The 17430-nt window shown below is 44.2% G+C and overlaps 1 protein-coding gene across 1 annotated transcript in view; it reads left to right on the top strand.

The window, feature by feature from the left end:
- The window catches only part of MTHFD1L (methylenetetrahydrofolate dehydrogenase (NADP+ dependent) 1 like), a 455506-nt gene that overhangs the window by 159727 nt on the left and 278349 nt on the right, over nucleotides 1-17430 (top strand). The window contains exon 18 of the mRNA XM_073627780.1: nucleotides 795-935. Coding sequence (XP_073483881.1) covers nucleotides 795-935 — 141 coding nt within the window. The remainder of the gene's footprint in view (nucleotides 1-794; nucleotides 936-17430) is intronic.

Raw genomic sequence — 17430 nt, 5'->3', positions numbered from 1 at the left:
ATCCTATTATCATTTTTTTCACACAAATAGATCTTTTTTTTGGTGGTATTTAATCACCACTGGCTTTTTTTTTTTTTTTTTTTTTATGCTACAAATAAAAAAAAAAAAAAACAAAAATTAAAAAAAAAAAAAAGCATTTTTCTTAGTTTCTGTTATATAATTTTGCAAATAAGTAATTTCTCTTGATACATTTTGACCAAAAATGATGCTGCTACATTTCTTTGGTAAAAATAACCCTAACCAGTGTTTATTTGGTGTTGGGAGCGATGGGACAGACAGCATTTTTTTTTTTTATGGGGACACTGACGTGTATAGGGACAGGGGTATCAGTGGTGCTTGGTGTACTTTGTGGGGTGATCTGTAACCGCTCTCTGTGTAAAATCATCCTCGCACAGAGAGCTGTCACAGATCTGCAGATATCCCCCCCACGCACACTGATCTCAGCGGGGAGAACTGTCACAGAGAAACGCGTCTCTGTTTACATAGTGACGGCTGTGATTGGACACAGCTGTCAGGTGATCGGGAGGGCCAATCACAGCACCCATATCCTGATCTCTGCTCAGCTGGACAGGATCGAGCCGCAGCGCACCTCATGGCCAATGCTGTGAGCACTCGAACTGAGGGACGTTCCTGAACGTCCACTCAGAATGAGGAAAGGACCACCCAGCCGCTTATGTGCAGTGGCCGGGTGGGAGGTAGTTAAGGCCAACAACTTTAACCTTGTTCAGTACTGTGATACTAACAGTATATTTTCTGAAACTTAAACTTGCATCACTTTTTATTTTGCTTTCTAGGCTCAATTTGACATTGCTGTTGCAAGCGAGATTATGGCTATACTTGCCTTAACTGACAGTCTCCGTGACATGAAGGAGAGATTTGGAAAGATGGTTGTAGCTAGTGACAAGAAAGGACAGCCAGTGACAGCAGAAGATTTGGTAAGATTCATTTTCCCTAATATTCTTTATTACTTTTATGATATGACTGTATTATTTCTGAACTTACCCATGTTATATGTTTTAGTGCTGGTTTAAAGTGTTACTAAATCCACAACGGTAAAATCAGTTTGTGGAGTAAAGCATGCTTGTTATGGTGGAACCTAAGGGGTTAATCCTGTCCATTGTGTAAAAAGATCGTTTGATCATGTCTCCTGATCCTCCCCTTCTTCCACAGTCCCCAATCCATCTCCTGATAGTATGGAGCTTTGGGGGCACTCTGCCCATGCTCAGTAAACCTCATGTCTGGACTGTAAAGCAGAATGTAGATGCTTAAAGTGAAGTTCCACCCTCCCCTTTAAAAATTAATAATCAGCCTCCAACCCTGGAGTCAAGTGATGTCGGCACTGCAGCTGATGTTTCCATCAGCTGGTCTGGTGTTGCCACCGCCATTGCGGGTAAGGGAACCCGGCAGTGTAGACTTTCGGCTTCACGGCCGGGTCCTTACTGCGCATGCGCAAAGCTCTCACTGGCCCGGCAGAAGGGGAGGGAGGAGGAGGGGGACTGAGCTGTGGCCCGGTCTCCTGAAAGTGGGGAAAGGGTACCTGTAAAAAACAGGTACCCCCCGAAGTGGTGCCAAATGTGGTACCGGGGGGGGGGGGGGCAGGGGGTGTAATTAGATAAGCATTAGTTTTAACTTCATAAGCATTTCAGTTTTAACACACCTCCAAACACTGCTTCAGTGTAGAGAATCCTTCCCGAAAGCTTGTACAGCACACCCCCGGGAGCATCAATCTCCTGCAGCTCTTGGTCTTACAATTATGTAAAGGTCAGCGGAGAAACCTTAGAACACTGCGGGGGGGGGGGGTGGGGGCTGGGGCGCGCGACACAGCAGGTCAGCACTCCCAAAAGTATTGGCTTCTGCAGAGACTTGGGTAAGGGGGGATGTCCTTTCCTTTTTAATGGATCAATCTTCTGAGGCATGGGCAGTGAGATAGGCAAGTAATTACATCCTTCTGTGCAAGTACTGTTTCTAGTTCAGTTGTTTTTGCGACAGGGAAGCTTTAACCCTTTCACTGCCAGGCCTTGTGCTCCCATTTTTACCCTCAGGTGGCCAGACCATTTTTGCTAATTTTTTCCTTTGCTCTTTTATTTTTCACTTATAGCTTTCAAAGTTTGTAAAAGACCCCCCAAATGTATTTTCTGAAAGCACATGACCAGTAGAATAAAAAGAAGGTGCCACTGATTTCTAAGGTCCCCCATATTTGCGCAAATGTTTATCAAAACAATAGTTTTACTAAAAATCCACTGAAATCATGCTTAGCAGATAAATACACAGCAAATTTGACAAAATCCTACTAAATATAAAAGCTTAACCTGTATTGAGTTAATAACAAATATTTGTAATTTTTTACATTGCGCCTTTTTGCAAAATGATGAAAATCAAAGGTACGCAAAAATGTAAATATCCTTTTTTTGCGAACAATTTGAAGGTTTTTATTTTTCCCTTGCAGCTTTCAAAATTTATAAAAAAAAAACCCCTAAAACCATATTTCTTTCTTGAACATCACTGGACACAGAGCCACAGTAATTACTGATGGGTTATATAGGGTATCACTGGTGATTGGACACTGGCACACCCTATCAGGAAGTTCAACCCCCTATATAATCCCTCCCCTTGCAGGGATACCTCAGTTTTTACGCCAGTGTCTTAGGTGATGGACGTGTAAAGATGTCCTGTGCTGAGCTCCAAAGGGAATATTCTATATCCTATACTGGGGCAAGCCAGGCAGACCGGATCCATTCAATGTGTCCTTTCTAGGCCGAATTGGATGGTACCCGGGCCTCGTGTCCGAAGAAACGAGGTTTTACTGTAACGCTTCTCTTTTTAGAGAGCTGGACCCCGCATATTAGAAAATTGGTTTTCTAGCCTAATTTCTAGCCGGGTGCTTTACAGGCCCAGAACTGCAGGATCCCCCTATTCATAGGGGGCCCCAGTCTCTAACCGTTGTTCAAATGGAGCCCACCGTGAGAGTTGAAGATTGGGTCTGTGTAAACTGAACCCTGCGGCTGGATAAGGTAAGAGGAGATTCCACAGAATTTTCTAATTCTAGTAGGTTTCTCCTTTAAGGTAAATGCATGCTATGCCTATTGTGACAACCGGGGGCTGCCAAGAGCACATACCTTCACATGCTGATGTCTGTCTCAAGTGTTCATGCTGCACAAGTTTTCACAGCGCTCCGGCTCCAAGGTAGGATAGAGGGGGGGATTTCTCATGATTGAATGTTCCCCCCAGGCTAGAGCAGGGGTCTAGAAAGCGGTTATACCGCTCGGGCACCGCTCCTTTGGCCGCCATTGACGTTTTTTAGGCAGGCTCTTCACTACCAGCCTCTCTCCCTCCTCCCCCAGCCTTCCTCCATAGTATTTCAGGAGAGATTCGGCCAGCGCGGGAAGCGCTCTTTTTTTTGAAATTCGAGGGGGGGGGGGTCAGTGGGGGGGGGGCAGGACGTCAGCACAGGTGCTTAGACTCCCACTCAGGCCAGCTGCAGGCTATTAAAGGCACTCTGTACAGGTGCACACAGCCTTTGGAGGGACACTGACGGTCGCATGTAAGGTGGGACACAGGCATTCTCCTAGGCAGCATTTACTGAAGTAACACCAAAATGAGCATTTGGTAGCAAGGCTTTTAGCCAGACTACATCGCTCAGCAGGCAGTGTTCATTTTGGATACCTCACACCTTGTTGCTTTGCACTATGGGTAGAAGAGGATCAAACACCCCAAGAACCAGAGACACTAGGGGATCTCGTTCAGGTTCTGAGGGCCCCCTGTCAGCAGCATCCTCCTCCCCTGAAGGGCCAGGGACGGCTAGCCAGGGAGAGCCGTCTGGGTCAGGGGCTACACCTGCTTCTGGCACTTCAGCCCCTGTATATATTACACAAGAGGTTTTTTCCTCAACCATTAATGGTTTAGAGGAAAGATTAATGGCCGTGATTACAGCTTCACTCAGTGGAAGAAAACGTACTAGGCCTTCCTCTGTTCCCCAAGATCCTCAGGAAGAGGAGCTCTGGGATAAAGGAATCAGGTGGAGAGGGACCCTCTGCGACTTCCCAAGAGGAGAAAGTCTTAGTGCAGATCCTTACTGGATTGGTCCGCTCCACATTTAAGTTGCCCCTACCTGAAACTGCTAAAGAATCCTCTTCTGTTTTGGGGTCACTGAAACCTTTCCAAGCAGCACAGGCTTTTCCTGTTCATAATTTACTTGAAAAGCTCATTTATTCTGAGTGGGATCACCCAGACAAACGTTTTTTTTCCGCCGAGAACGTTTTCAACACTTTATCCAATGGAAGAAAAGTTTATTAAAATGTGGGGAATACCGGCCATTGATGCCGCCATTTCCTCCTTAAATAATAGTCTGACTTGTCTTGTAGACAATGCTCAGATGCTCAGGGATCCTGTAGATAAAAAGATGGAATCCCTATTGAAGGATGTTTTTTCCTTAGCAGGTTCAGTGGCTCAACCTGCAGTAGCAGTGATTGGAGTCTGTCAATACTTAAGAGACCATGTTAAGCAGGTCATCAAAGTATTACCTGAACAGCAGGCCCAGGGGTTTGCTAACCTTCCAGCGGCCTTATGCTTTGTGGTTGACGCCATTAGAGATTCTATTGTGCAAACCTCCCGTCTTTCACTGGGGTTGGTGCATATACGTAGAATCCTATGGTTGAAAAATTGGTCAGCCGAAGCACCATGTAAGAAGCTCCTGGCGGGGTTCCCATTTCGTGGTGAAAGGTTGTTTTGGAGAGGACTTGGATAACTATATCAAGAGAATCTCTTGTGGGAAAAGCACTCTCTTACCTGTTCAGAAGAAGAGTAAGCGTCCCTCTTTCAAACGGACTCTTTCCCCAGCGCCGGGGGCTTCAGCCTCCAGGCAGTCTCGACGGCCGCGTCCATCTGGGTCCAGAGACAAGAGTCAACCCCAGGGACAAAAGAAGTCCTGGGGGAAGAAGCCTACTAGGCAATACACTAAGACCTCTGCATGAGGGGGTGCCCCCACTCACTCGAGTGGGGGGGGGGGGACTGCGACAGTTCTCAGGGATCTGGCAGGAGGATTTCCAGGACAGATTGGTAATCTCCACGGTAACCTTAGGGTACAAGCTGGAATTTTCCCTCTCCTCGGTTCCTCAGATCAAGTGTTCCCAGAGATCCAGGGAGAAGAAGCAGTCGCTCCTTCTAGCGTTAGAGCGACTTTTGTCGCAGGAGGTCATTATGATGGTTCCCGCAAAGGACCAGGGATTGGGCTTCTATTCCAACCTTTTTACGGTCCAAAAACCAAATGTGGATGTCAGACCCATTCTGGATTTAAGGGATCTGAACCGGTTCCTAAGGATTCAGTCCTTCCGCATGGAATCAGTCCGGACAGTAGTCTCTACCCTGAAGGGAGGAGAATTTCTGGCATCGATAGACATCAGAGATGTATATCTGCATGTGCCCATTTTTCCTGCTCATCAGAAGTTTCTGCGCTTCGAGGTAGGAGGGCGCCAGTTCCAGTTTGTGGCTCTGCCTTTTGGGATAGCCACTGCACCACGGGTGTTCACAAAGGTCTTAGCCCCTCCTCTGGCCAGACTAAGGGCTCAGGGTATAGCTGTCATAGCATACCTAGACGACCTGCTATTGATAGACCGGTCGGTAGCCTCCTTGAACGGGTACTTGAGATCCACAGTCAAGTATCTGTAACACCTAGGTTGGATCCTCAACCTAGAAAAATCTTTCCTAAAACCGGTAAGAAGACTGGAGTATTTAGGTCTGATCATAGATACAAGCCAGGAGAAAGTATTTCTACCTCAGGCAAGGATCATTGCTTTAAGGGAGCTGATTCTGGCAATCAGGACCAAGAAGGGTCCTTCTGTCCGCCTTTGTATGAGGCTGCTAGGGAAGATGGTGTCTCCATTCGAAGCAGTTGTCTATGCTCAGTTTCATTCAAGAATGCTGCAACACGGTATTCTGTCAACCTGGAACAAGAAGGTTCAGGCATTAGACTTTCCGATGCACCTGTTGCATGCGGTGTGTCAGAGCCTCAATTGGTGGCTCATACCCGAAAACCTGCAGAAGGGGAAATCCTTTCTACTGGTTACCTGGACGGTGGTAACAGATGCCTGTCTGTCAGGTTGGGGAGCAGTTCTGGAACAGTCTGCGGTTCAGGGGATATGGTCCAAGACAGAGAGGACCTTACCCATCAACATTCTGGAGATCCGGGCGGTATATCTAGTCCTAAAAGCCGGGACTCTCAGGTTACAGGGCTGCCCGGTCAGGATCCAGTCCGACAATGCCACAGCAGTGGCTTATGTCAATCATCAGGGAGGCACCCGGAGCCGAGCTGCTCAAAAGGAGGTGAACCAGATTTTAGTCTGGGCAGAGATGCATGTGCCATGCATATCGGCAGTTTTTATTCCAGGGATAGAGAACTGGCAGGCGGACTATCGAAGTCGCCAGCAGTTACTCCCAGGGGAATGGTCTCTACACCCCGATGTCTTTTGGGCCATATGCCAAAGATGGGGGGGTCCCAGATGTAGATCTCTTTGCATCCTGATTCAACAAAAAGATAGACAGATATGTGGCAAGGACGAGGGATCCTCTTGCATGCGGGACGGATGCGTTGGTGATTCCGTGGCATCAGTTCTCACTGATTTACGCATTCCCGCCTATTCTGCTACTGCCACGACTCATTCGCAGGATCAAGCAGGAAAGGAAGTTGGTACTTCTGGTGGCCCCCGCTTGGCCCAGAAGGACTTGGTATGCAGAAATAGTAAGGATGATGGTGGGTTCCCCGTGGACACGACCGGTACGCCCAGACCTATCTCAAGGTCCAGTGTTCCATCCTGCCTTACAAACGCTAAATTTGACGGTTTGGCTATTGAGACCCACGTTCTGAAGAGTCGAGGGCTTTCAGGTCCTGTCATATCTACCTTGATTAATGCAAGGAAGCCAGCTTCCAGGTTGATTTATCATAGAGTCTGGAAAGCTTATGTATCCCGGTGTGAATCCAGAGGTTGGCATCCCAGGAAATATGTCATAGTTAGAATTCCTGATTTTCTACAGTTAGGATTAGAGATGAAGCTGGCCTTGAGTACCATCAAGGGCCAGGTCTCGGCTTTATCAGTATTATTTCAACGGCCACTTGCTTTGCATTCTTTGGTCCGAAATTTTATACAGGGGGTGATGCGTCTTAATCCTCCGGTTAAAGCGCCCCTAAACCCCTGGGACTTGAACTTGGTCCTGGCTGTGTTACAGAAACAGCCTTTTGAACCAATAAGTCAGATTCCTTTGGTCTTGTTGACAAGGAAGTTAATTTTTCTGGTGGCCATCTCTTCTGCTAGAAGAGTTTCAGAATTAGCAGCCCTTTCCTGTAAGGAGCTTTATTTGATTATACACAAGGATATTGTGGTACTGCGCCCTCATCCTAGTTTTTTTACCGAAGGTGGTTTCTGATTTTCATTTAAACCAAGACATTGTTCTGCCTTCCTTTTTTCCAGATCTCTGTTCTCCGGAAGAGAGATCTCTACATTCGTTGGATGTAGTAAGAGCAGTTAAGGCCTATCTCGGGGCAACTGCTCAGATCCGCAAGACGGATGTTTTGTTTGTGCTGCCAGAGGGTCCCAATAGAGGACAGGCAGCGTCAAAGGCTACCATTTCTAAATGGATTCGACAATTGATCATTCAAGCTTACGGTTTGAAACAGAAGATTCCTCCGTTTCAGATCAGGGCACATTCCACAAGGGCTATTGGTGCTTCTTGGGCAGTGCATCACCGGGCCTCTATGGCTCAAATCTGCAAGGCCGCAACCTGGTCTTCAGTTCAGTTCATACATTCACCAGATTCTATCAGGTGGATGTGAGAAGGCATGAGGATATCGCCTTTTGGGCGTAGTGTGCTGCAGGCAGCGGTACAGGGTCCTCAGGTCTGATTGCACCCTACTTGGTCATGGTTCCCCCCCCCCCCTCAGGTAGCATTGCTCTGGGACATCCCATCAGTAATTACTGTAGCTCTGTGTCCCGTGATGTTCGAGAAAGAAAATAGGATTTTTTTAAAACAGCTTACCTGTAAAATCCTTTTCTTTCGAAGGACATCACGGGACACAGAGGTCCCGCCCCTCTTCTAATACACTATATTGCTTGGCTACAAAACTGAGGTATCCCTGCAAGGGGAGGGATTATATAGGGGGTTGAACTTCCTGATAGGGTGTGCCAGTGTCCAATCACCAGTGATACCCTATATAACCCATCAGTAATTACTGTGTCCCGTGATGTCCTTCGAAAGAAAAGGATTTTACAGGTAAGCTGTTTTAAAAAAATCCTATTTTCTGAAAGCATAAGACCTCTAGAATAAAAAGGTGCTACTGATTTTTTTAGACCCTGCGGTATTTGCGCAAATGTTTAACAAACCAATATATTCACAAAAAATACACTAAAACCATTATTAGCAGACAAAAACACAGCTAATTTTACAAAATTCCTGCTAAATCCCTACTAAATATAAAAGCTTAACCTGTATGGAGTTAATAAATAACAAAAAATTTATTTTTACATTGCGCCTTTTTGCAAAATGGTGAAAATCGAACGTACCCAAAAATTTCTCAATCTGGAGGTTTTTATTTTTCACTTACAGCTTGCAGAATTTGTAAAAGACCCCCCCCCCCCCCCAACCATATATTTTCTGAAAGCACATGGCCAGTAGAATAAAAAGGTGCTACTGATTTTTAAGGCAGCGCAATATTTTGGTGAGATATCAGAGGTCTAGACCGGCCCCCATATCTCTGGTTTTGAGACAGAGAAAAGGACTGAAGATAGTCCTTCTCTGTAACACTTTACATGAATGAATAGAATCTGTCCATTCATTCATGAATTGACAGTCTGATACATTGTAACACTCGCGGTTACAATGATCAGCAGTCAGTGGATATAGCAGCGGTCGCTGCCTATATCCGTTGTACAGGGAGGGGGGTTTGGTATATACAAGTCTACCAAGCCCCCCCCCCCCCCCCCCCTCACTGCTCCTCCACGTGATCTCCAGCCTGACAGATCATAGGAGATCTGTGCAGGGAGAAGCTGCAGGCGGAGGGAGGGAAGGAGAGATGCCGCTCGGAGCGGCCATGGATTGGGGGTGCAGGGGCAGTATGGGAGGTGATCGGAGGTATTGGGGGTACACATCTTGATACCCCCAAGCACCGTGCAGCACCTAAAGGTGGCGGGAGTGGCAAATGAGGGACGCTGGCTAATGATGGTGGCTGCAGAGCATGGGTTTGCTGGGGGGGGGGGGGGGGGGTCAGATCAGGTGGAGGGGGGGGTAATCCAGTGCTGGGGAGTGAAGGGGATAAAAGGGGAGAGTGGGGGGGGAGTAGTTCTAATTGAAAGTTAGCGGCGGGAGGTGGAGTGGCAGGGGACAGGTAGACGGTGGTGTGGGTGGTTGGGGGGGGGGGGGGGGGCGGTCACATTAGACTCAGCAGAGTCTGCTGAACAATTCTGATATAAGCTTATGGTCATTGAAGTGACCATAAGCTTATAGGAGAGGGAGATATGAGGTCTGTACGGCGTATGGACTTGGCCACCTGCGCGCACTTTTTAGGTTTTTAAGAGGCCCTTTCTGTCAGTGTATTAGAAACATGTGCACCAGTTTCTAGTAACCTACAAGGCTTATTATTGCTACTTCCTTTGTATGCTTTCTTAAAGCCAAAAATTACAAAATATTCAAATTCCAAGAGTATTGAGTAGGCATGTAATAATGAAAAAAACGTGCAAAATGATACTGAGCATTTAAACATATTAACTGACAAGACCGAGACTGGCTTGGCCCATTGATCCGGCACAAGCAATATTTGGTCACATTGGAATGTATTTTTTTTTATTCTTGCCAAACCCTTTTCCTCTAGTAAATTCTAGGTGTTTGGACTGCTTCTTGGGATAGAAAGTGATTGACAGCTGCCACCTTGCTATATCAGTTAAGTGGATCTGACCTAGATTAGTGGCTCCACAAACATTTGATTTATTACCTCAGTATGCAGCAGTTTGTTTTATAAATTGTGATCTTTGGTTACATGCATAGGATTTCCTTTTGGTTTAATATTAATAGCACCATATGTGATTCATAAGTCTTATCTGTTTTTTATATTTTTGTGAATACTTTCATTTTTAACAGAAAAGCTGTGTGACCTCCTTTGGCAGAAGAGGGAACTAAGTAGATTAGCAGACCACAGTGAATAAACTCCTCATTAAAACCATAATGTGGCATGGTTTCAGTTTCTCTGTTTTGTGGTTTTATTGGAATAGGGTTTTCACTGTGGTTTGCTAATTTACTAGTATTTATTGTGCATCTGACTCAGTTACAACAGAATCAGCTGTGTTTTCATTGCCCATAATAGCTCTATGTATAATTGGCATATAGTTTGTTACATTTTCAGAAACCTTGTCTATGCATGTGCATTGTAGAGCAGCCAGCACAATGTGTGGCAATGCACCAATATACATTGTGGTGTAGAGGTCAACCGATATGGTGTTTTCTCTTTTTTTTTTTTCTTCTTTTTTTCTTCCCCCCCCCCCCTCCATCTCATAAACTCTCCCACTCCACTCCCCCCTGATTGATCCTGTCACTCTACCACACACTTTATGTCCTCAGTACAGATGCACTGACAGATGACACTGGTTGGCACTGGCAGGTTTTGCACTGAGCCGATATAGTGTAACTGTGTGTGAAACTGACATAAGTAATTGAATGCAGAGAGAGACCAGTTGTCAAAATTCAGTGGTGATGTCGGGGGTGGGCGGGACCCAGCAGCTATCAAACACCAGCCAATGATTGGGCTGCTTAAGAGGGCGGGGCCGCATACACATAGCGGCCCGCCCAGATCCCATCCCATTGGCTGGTGTTTGATAGCTGCTGGGTCTCGCCCACCCCCGACATCAACGGTCAATTTTGACAGCTGGTCTTTCTCTGAATTCAGTTACATATGTCGGTTTCACACACTCGGCGGGTCTGACAAGCATCAAGCATCACGCTGCTCTGCCAATGGTGCATGGGGAAGGGAGGAGAAACACTTGTGGGTCGATGGGGCACAGTGCGGTCAGTGTTAATCGGCCTAATTTGCATAATCGGCTGATTTATTAAAAAAGGCCAAATATCGGTCGACCTCTGTTGTGTGCTGCCAGAAATAGTGCATGCTATAAGACACAGTCTTGGTGTCTTTTAAAACTTTGTCAGCCCATTCATTTTTAATGAGCCGCCTTAACGCAACACATGTTGATGACTGGCATAATGCGCACCGCAATGATGAGAAAAGGGGTCCTAAAGGATAACTGCATTTACAAAGCATGTTGGAATTAAAGCAGGCTACACTGTATCTGAACACCACAAACCAAAAATGCTATTTGATTAATTTTCGTTATTCAGAGAGAACTCGCCCATCTATCCATATCGCCATGCTGATTTTGCTGACAAGTCACTTTAAACCCCCATATCCCCACCCCCAGCATTTCTGGCTGTCCTCATCTTGAGTAAGGGCAGATGATTCAGATATAATTTACCTTCTGTAAGCCATCTGCCTTTAGCTCAGGCATGCACGCAAGAGGGTGTGCTTTGCTGTGAAAACCCTCCTGAAGTAGGCTGTATGACATAATTTATCTAGGAAGTAAGGAAATGGGGGGGGGGGGGGGGGGGGGAGTTGCAAACCGGATATACTTTCCTCTCTACTAATTCTAGCATCATAAGGATTAAAAATAGTCAGTGATAGAGAGAGCGAAGTTCCGCTTTAAATATTTAATAGTATTCAGTGGGTTTGTGCAAGCAGAAGATAGTCTGCAGCACAAAAAAGCTGGTTAAGAACTAGCCCAGTCTGTGGCATCTCAAGGCTGTTCTTGCCATACTTCAAATTTTCTCCTTAGTCCTGCCCGCCTCTGCACACAGTTGGGATAAAGCAGCTGTGGTTGGTCCGGCTGGATACTTTTAAAAGGTAGATGACAATGCCACACTATATCCCAAGTTATTGCGATGGCCAGGCGTGGGAAGTAGAGATCTACAATAGACTTTGTCCTTGGTTGAAAGTTTTTTTTTCTTCTTAGGCTTACCCTCAGACACAACTTTTTTTAAAGGATACGTTCACCCAACTGATTCTGCTTAGTTCACATTCCTTTGGTAGCCTCACTGACCAATAGTAATGCGTGGGAGGCATGTGGGGGTGGGCAAGATTTGCCTGTTACAATGACTCAGGATTCAGCTGTGGTGTGAGGGTTTGAATGTCAGGTACAGTATGTGCAAGTACCTACAACTTTATTGTATTTTATATTCTGTATAACAGGGGTGCCCAACCAGTGGCCCGCCGAGCCCTCTGATGTGACTCGCGACCTCCTGCTCTGTGATGGTGGGTCAGCAAGCCCAGATCGTGGGTTGCTGACCCTCCATACCAGAGCATCAGTGATGTGAATGAAGCCAGCAGTAGAGGAAGCAAGTGTTTAGACCCCTTTCACACTGAGAGCGCCCACCTTTAGCGCTAAATTGCAGCTCGTTTTAAGCGGCGCTTTTTGGCCACTAGCGGGGTGGTTTTAACCCCAAATAAGGTTAACTCCAGTTTGACGGGGCTTTCAAAGCCCTTTTCAGGCGCTTTGAAAGCACTGACCATTTATTCCAATGGGCATGGCGTTTTGGGATTGCTAAATACAGAGCTCCCAACTCGTACCAAAGATGCTGCCTGCAGGACTTTTTGGAACGTCCCATAAGCGCACCGCCCCAATGTGAAAAGACACGCTGGAATGAATGGGAGGTGGTTTTCAGACACTTGGCAGAGGATATTTCCAGCGTTAAAGCGCCTGAAAACTGCCCCAGTGTGAAAGGGGTAGTGATACCAAATGCACTCTGCCTGGGACAGCAACAGCCAGAGATACCTGAATACTGTTATTTAAGGTATGTTTTACCAAAATCACTGTGTATATATGGGCAGATCTCTTCTGCAGTGGTTACTGGGCTGCTTTTAAACTGATCCGCAGATGTAGCACACTGCACCTGCGGGTTACCTGCACTGAGCCATAGACCTCTGTGATTACCTGTGGGTTTGGTACGCTTTGAGAGAGTACACCACACCTGCAGGATATAATAGAAGTCTATGGCAAAGTGCATCTAACCCGCAGGAAAGCCACAGGTGCACTGTGCTGCACCCGTGATGTGTGTAAACTGCAGCGCATCAGTGTGAAAGCAGCCTTAGGCCCCTTTCACATGATCAGTCCGACCCAATCGGACCCTCAATACCTATATGGAGCGGGAAATTTAAATGGACTTGTGTCTGTTTACACCCGCCTACCTCCAATTCGATCTACTAAAAAAACAGAAGGGGATCTGTCCCCTTCCATCTGGGCTGATCGGATCGGAGGGCCCGTAGAGTGGGCTGTATCCATGTCCGCTATGCAGAGTGGACACTGATCAGTCATCTGCCTGCTCCACTCATTGTAGCCCACGACTGGTTACCAATTTGCTTAAGTGGCCCTCGCTCTTCAAAAGGTTGGGCACCCGTGCTGTACAATATGGCAGAAGGAGTAGAATATTCAAAGGCAGATGGGAACAAGCAAACCTAAAGGTGAACAGAAACTGGAACTATTATAGGGAGATAATATACTTTTTAGTCCTGATCTTTTGTCGTACTGGTAGTTTCACTTGACTGCCTGTACAGTATGTTAGGTGTTTCTGAACACATCTGTCTGAGTTGCGCATGGTTTGTTTTAGGCACCTTTTTGAAGATGGTAGCGTTGGCCAAACAGTCTGTACATCCTACCTACAGTGCCTTGAAAAAGTATTCATAACTCTTGAAATTTTCCACATTTTGTCATGTTGTAACCAAAAACATGAATGTATTTTATGTGATAAACTGTCACATAATTGTCAAGTGGAAGGAAAATGATTTTCAATTTTTTTTACAAATATATGTGAAGTGTGTGCCATGCATTTGTATTCAGCCCCCGAGTCAATCAATACTTTGTAGAAACACCTTTTTGCTGCAATTACAGCTGCAAGTCTTTTTGATTATGTGTCTACCAGCTTTGCGCATCTAGAGTGATTTTTTTTTTTGCCCATTCTTCTTTGCAAAATAGCTCAAGCTGTTTCAGATTGGATGGAGAGTGAACAGCAATTTTCAAGTCTTGCCACAGATTCTCAATTGGATGTAGATCTGGACTTTGACTGGGCCATTCTAATACTTTTAATATGCTTTGATCTAAACCATTCCATTGTAGCTCTGGCTGTATATGTTTAGTGCCATTGTCCTGCTGGAAGGTGAACCTCCGCCCCAGTCAAGTCTTTTGCAGACTCCAACAGGTTTTCTTCTAAGATTGCCTTGCCTTTTGCTCCATCCACCTTCCCATCGACTCTGACCACCTTCTCTGTCCCTGCTGAAGAAAAGCATCCCCACAACATGATCTCACCACCATGTTCAGAAAACTAGGGTAGACTCTTAACCCATCAAAATGCATATTAGTGACATAAAAATATTACATTTTCTGAAATGTTTGGTCCAAGCTGGCTCATTTACACAAGCAGCCAGGGGATGGTGAAAATAGGTGCCTTTTTTTTTTTTTTTTTTTTTCCTCCCCAGCAACTTAACACCTGAGCCACCTACCCCCCTTCCCCACCACCCATTAGCCACATTAGTACACAAAGCTGTAAAAACTGAAACTGAAAAAAAAAACACTTGTCAGGAAAACAATTGTTACCATTTATTTTCTATTTTTCAGATCACATATGGCAGCTGCATATCTGGAGTACTTAAACATATATCAAGTTGTGATCAGGGTACTCCTCAGGAAATAAAATGTGAAACTTGAGTTTGATTGGTATACTCCATAGGAAAAATTGTAACTAGATATCATGCAAAATGTTAACACATGTGCACCTTGTCATGAGTTGGAAGTTTCTGAACTCATAATTAAACTGTGCAGTAATTCAGAAAGGTGGACTTTAGTAACACAGCCAACAATTTTTTTAAGATCTAGCTTCTTATTTTTTTATTTTTTTTTAAATTGACATAAGCTAGTACTATACTGCCAGTAGTGTTTGAATAAGGTGACACTGTGCTTATACGTGAAAATTTGAAGAGGCAAAAAGATGTTGCAACCACTGGCAATCAGTCAAGTGTTTAAGTAGTATTTAATGAGGGCAAACCACATTATTCAATGTGGATATCTCCACAAACGTTCAAAGACATAATCCATGAGCAAATACACTTAGTGTTACCAAACCCAGGACCCTGTATTCACTATATCTGGTATCACTTAGAACATGGAAATGCAATAGTTTTAGTAAATATAAACTACCAAATACCCTTTTTCATCAGCAGTTAGAGCAGTCTTGTGACTGCTATTGGTGTCTGCTTAAAGCTTGTATGAGTTTTAATTTTGCTCTGACTGTCCTGTCAGGATGCAGGACCCCTGACACTCTGGACAGTGCTGATTGGCCCAGTGTTAATCACATGCACTCTCCCAAGGAATAAAAAAAACTCTCTAGCAATGCACACCAAACTGAGCATGTCCAGCTTGTCCCCTAGCCTCTGGTCTATCAGGAGATGGTTTGGGGACAGTGAAGAAGAGGAGGAACAGAGAAGAAAGGATTAAACTGCCTTTTTACACAATGCAGGGGGTTTAACCCCTTAGGTTTCACAGTGGCAGTGAGTATAAGAAGCTTACTTTACTGCATATACTGTACAGACTGATTTTACTGTTGTGGGTGTAGTAACACTTTAAATCTTTAAAGTTTCATCCCTTGCATCTGTCTCAGGTTTTGGTTCTCCTGTTTATTAGCAGTACATCTTGGTAGAAAAATGTTCCCATGTTTACTAGTCCTTTTACTCTAAAATAGAAGAAGATCTAAAGCTAGTTTTCGTTGCTGCCTGTGTTTCACCAGTGAGATTCACCATCACTTTTTGTTCTGGTAACCACTAGGATAGGAAGCAACTATTTACTGCTGCCACTTCAACAGGAGTTGAAAAGGTGGAAATCCTCCATTGATTATACTCATGCCACTGACAACTTGCTAAGGAGACTTCTCACCTCCTGTTGCGGGTCAATGAAACAGTAAGTGAAGGGAAATGGAATACAAAGTGAAAAAAAAAAAAACTGAGAGGGGCGACTATTAAAAAAAAAAAAAAAAAAAAAAAATGGTACTGTTAAAGTCTGTCACAAGTCCTATCTTCTAATTAAAAAATAAAATATGTACACACAATAATATAATATATATATTATTATTATTATGTGTACATATTTTATTTTTTAATTAGAAGATAGGACTTATGTGACAGACTTTAACGGTACCAGTGAAGGACATCAAAACAAATTATTACTAAATAAGTTTATTACAAATTATTTTAAAATTATTTTTCAAGTAAAATTAATTCAATGATATGGAATCAATGTGACCTCCAATCAATTTGATCGGTCATAATTAAATTTATAGCTCTGTTAGTACAATGTCAAGAGGTTGACACGTTTCACATCTTTGCTTCCTCAGGACCTTACATTCTTGACTTTAAAACAGAGATCAAAAAGAGCACAAACGCTATTTGCTTTTTGATTAGGTGGAACACATTCATTTTGACATGTCAACCAATTAGGTGAGAAGACCTACAAAATTTTTTTTTTTTTTTACTTTCTACTATAAAACACATATCCAATAAAAAGAAATTGAAAAAAAATCTAATTATTTTGAATAATTTACTTTTATAAAGAAACTCTGCCACGAGGGTTATGCTTTACCACTTAAGCCCCGGATCTTTTGGCTGCCTAAAGACCAGAGGACTTTTTACAATTTGGCACTGCGCTGTTTTAACTGGTAATTGCGCGGTCATGCAATGTTGTACCCAAATGAAAGTTACGTCCTTTTTTCCCATAAATAGAGCTTTATTTTGATGGCATTTGATTTGCCTCTGCGATTTTTATTTCTGGTGATTTAAACGGAAAAAGACTGAAAATTTTGAAAAAAAATGATATTTTCACATTTTTGTTAATAAGCGTATATTTATTGGGTTGCGCAAAAGTTATAGCGTCTACAAACTAGGGTACATTTACACGGAATTTACACAACTTTTAGTTTGTCTGCCTATCTCAATTCTTGAGGTGCTAAAATGGCAGGGCAGTACAACCCCCCCCCCCAAATGACCCCATTTTGGAAAGTAGACACCCCAAGGAAATTGCTGAGAGGCATGTTGAGCCCATTGAATATTTAATTTTTTTGTCCCAAGTGATTGAATAATGAGGAAAAAAACATTTAAAAAAAAAAAAAAAAAAAAGTTAGGTGTGAGGAGTGAAATCAAAAATTTACATCCTTAGAAAGCCTGAAGGCAGTGCTTGGTTTTCGGGGTCCCGTACGCGGCTGGGCTCCCAAAAAGTCTCACACATGTGGTATCCCCGTACTCAGGAGAAGCAACAATGTATTTTGGGGTATAATTTCACATGTGCCCATTGCATATTTGAGCAATATATC

This window comes from Aquarana catesbeiana, linkage group LG04 (genome assembly GCF_042186555.1).
Source record: "Aquarana catesbeiana isolate 2022-GZ linkage group LG04, ASM4218655v1, whole genome shotgun sequence".
NCBI lineage: Eukaryota > Metazoa > Chordata > Amphibia > Anura > Ranidae > Aquarana > Aquarana catesbeiana.
This window is presented reverse-complemented; position numbering and strand designations above follow the sequence as displayed.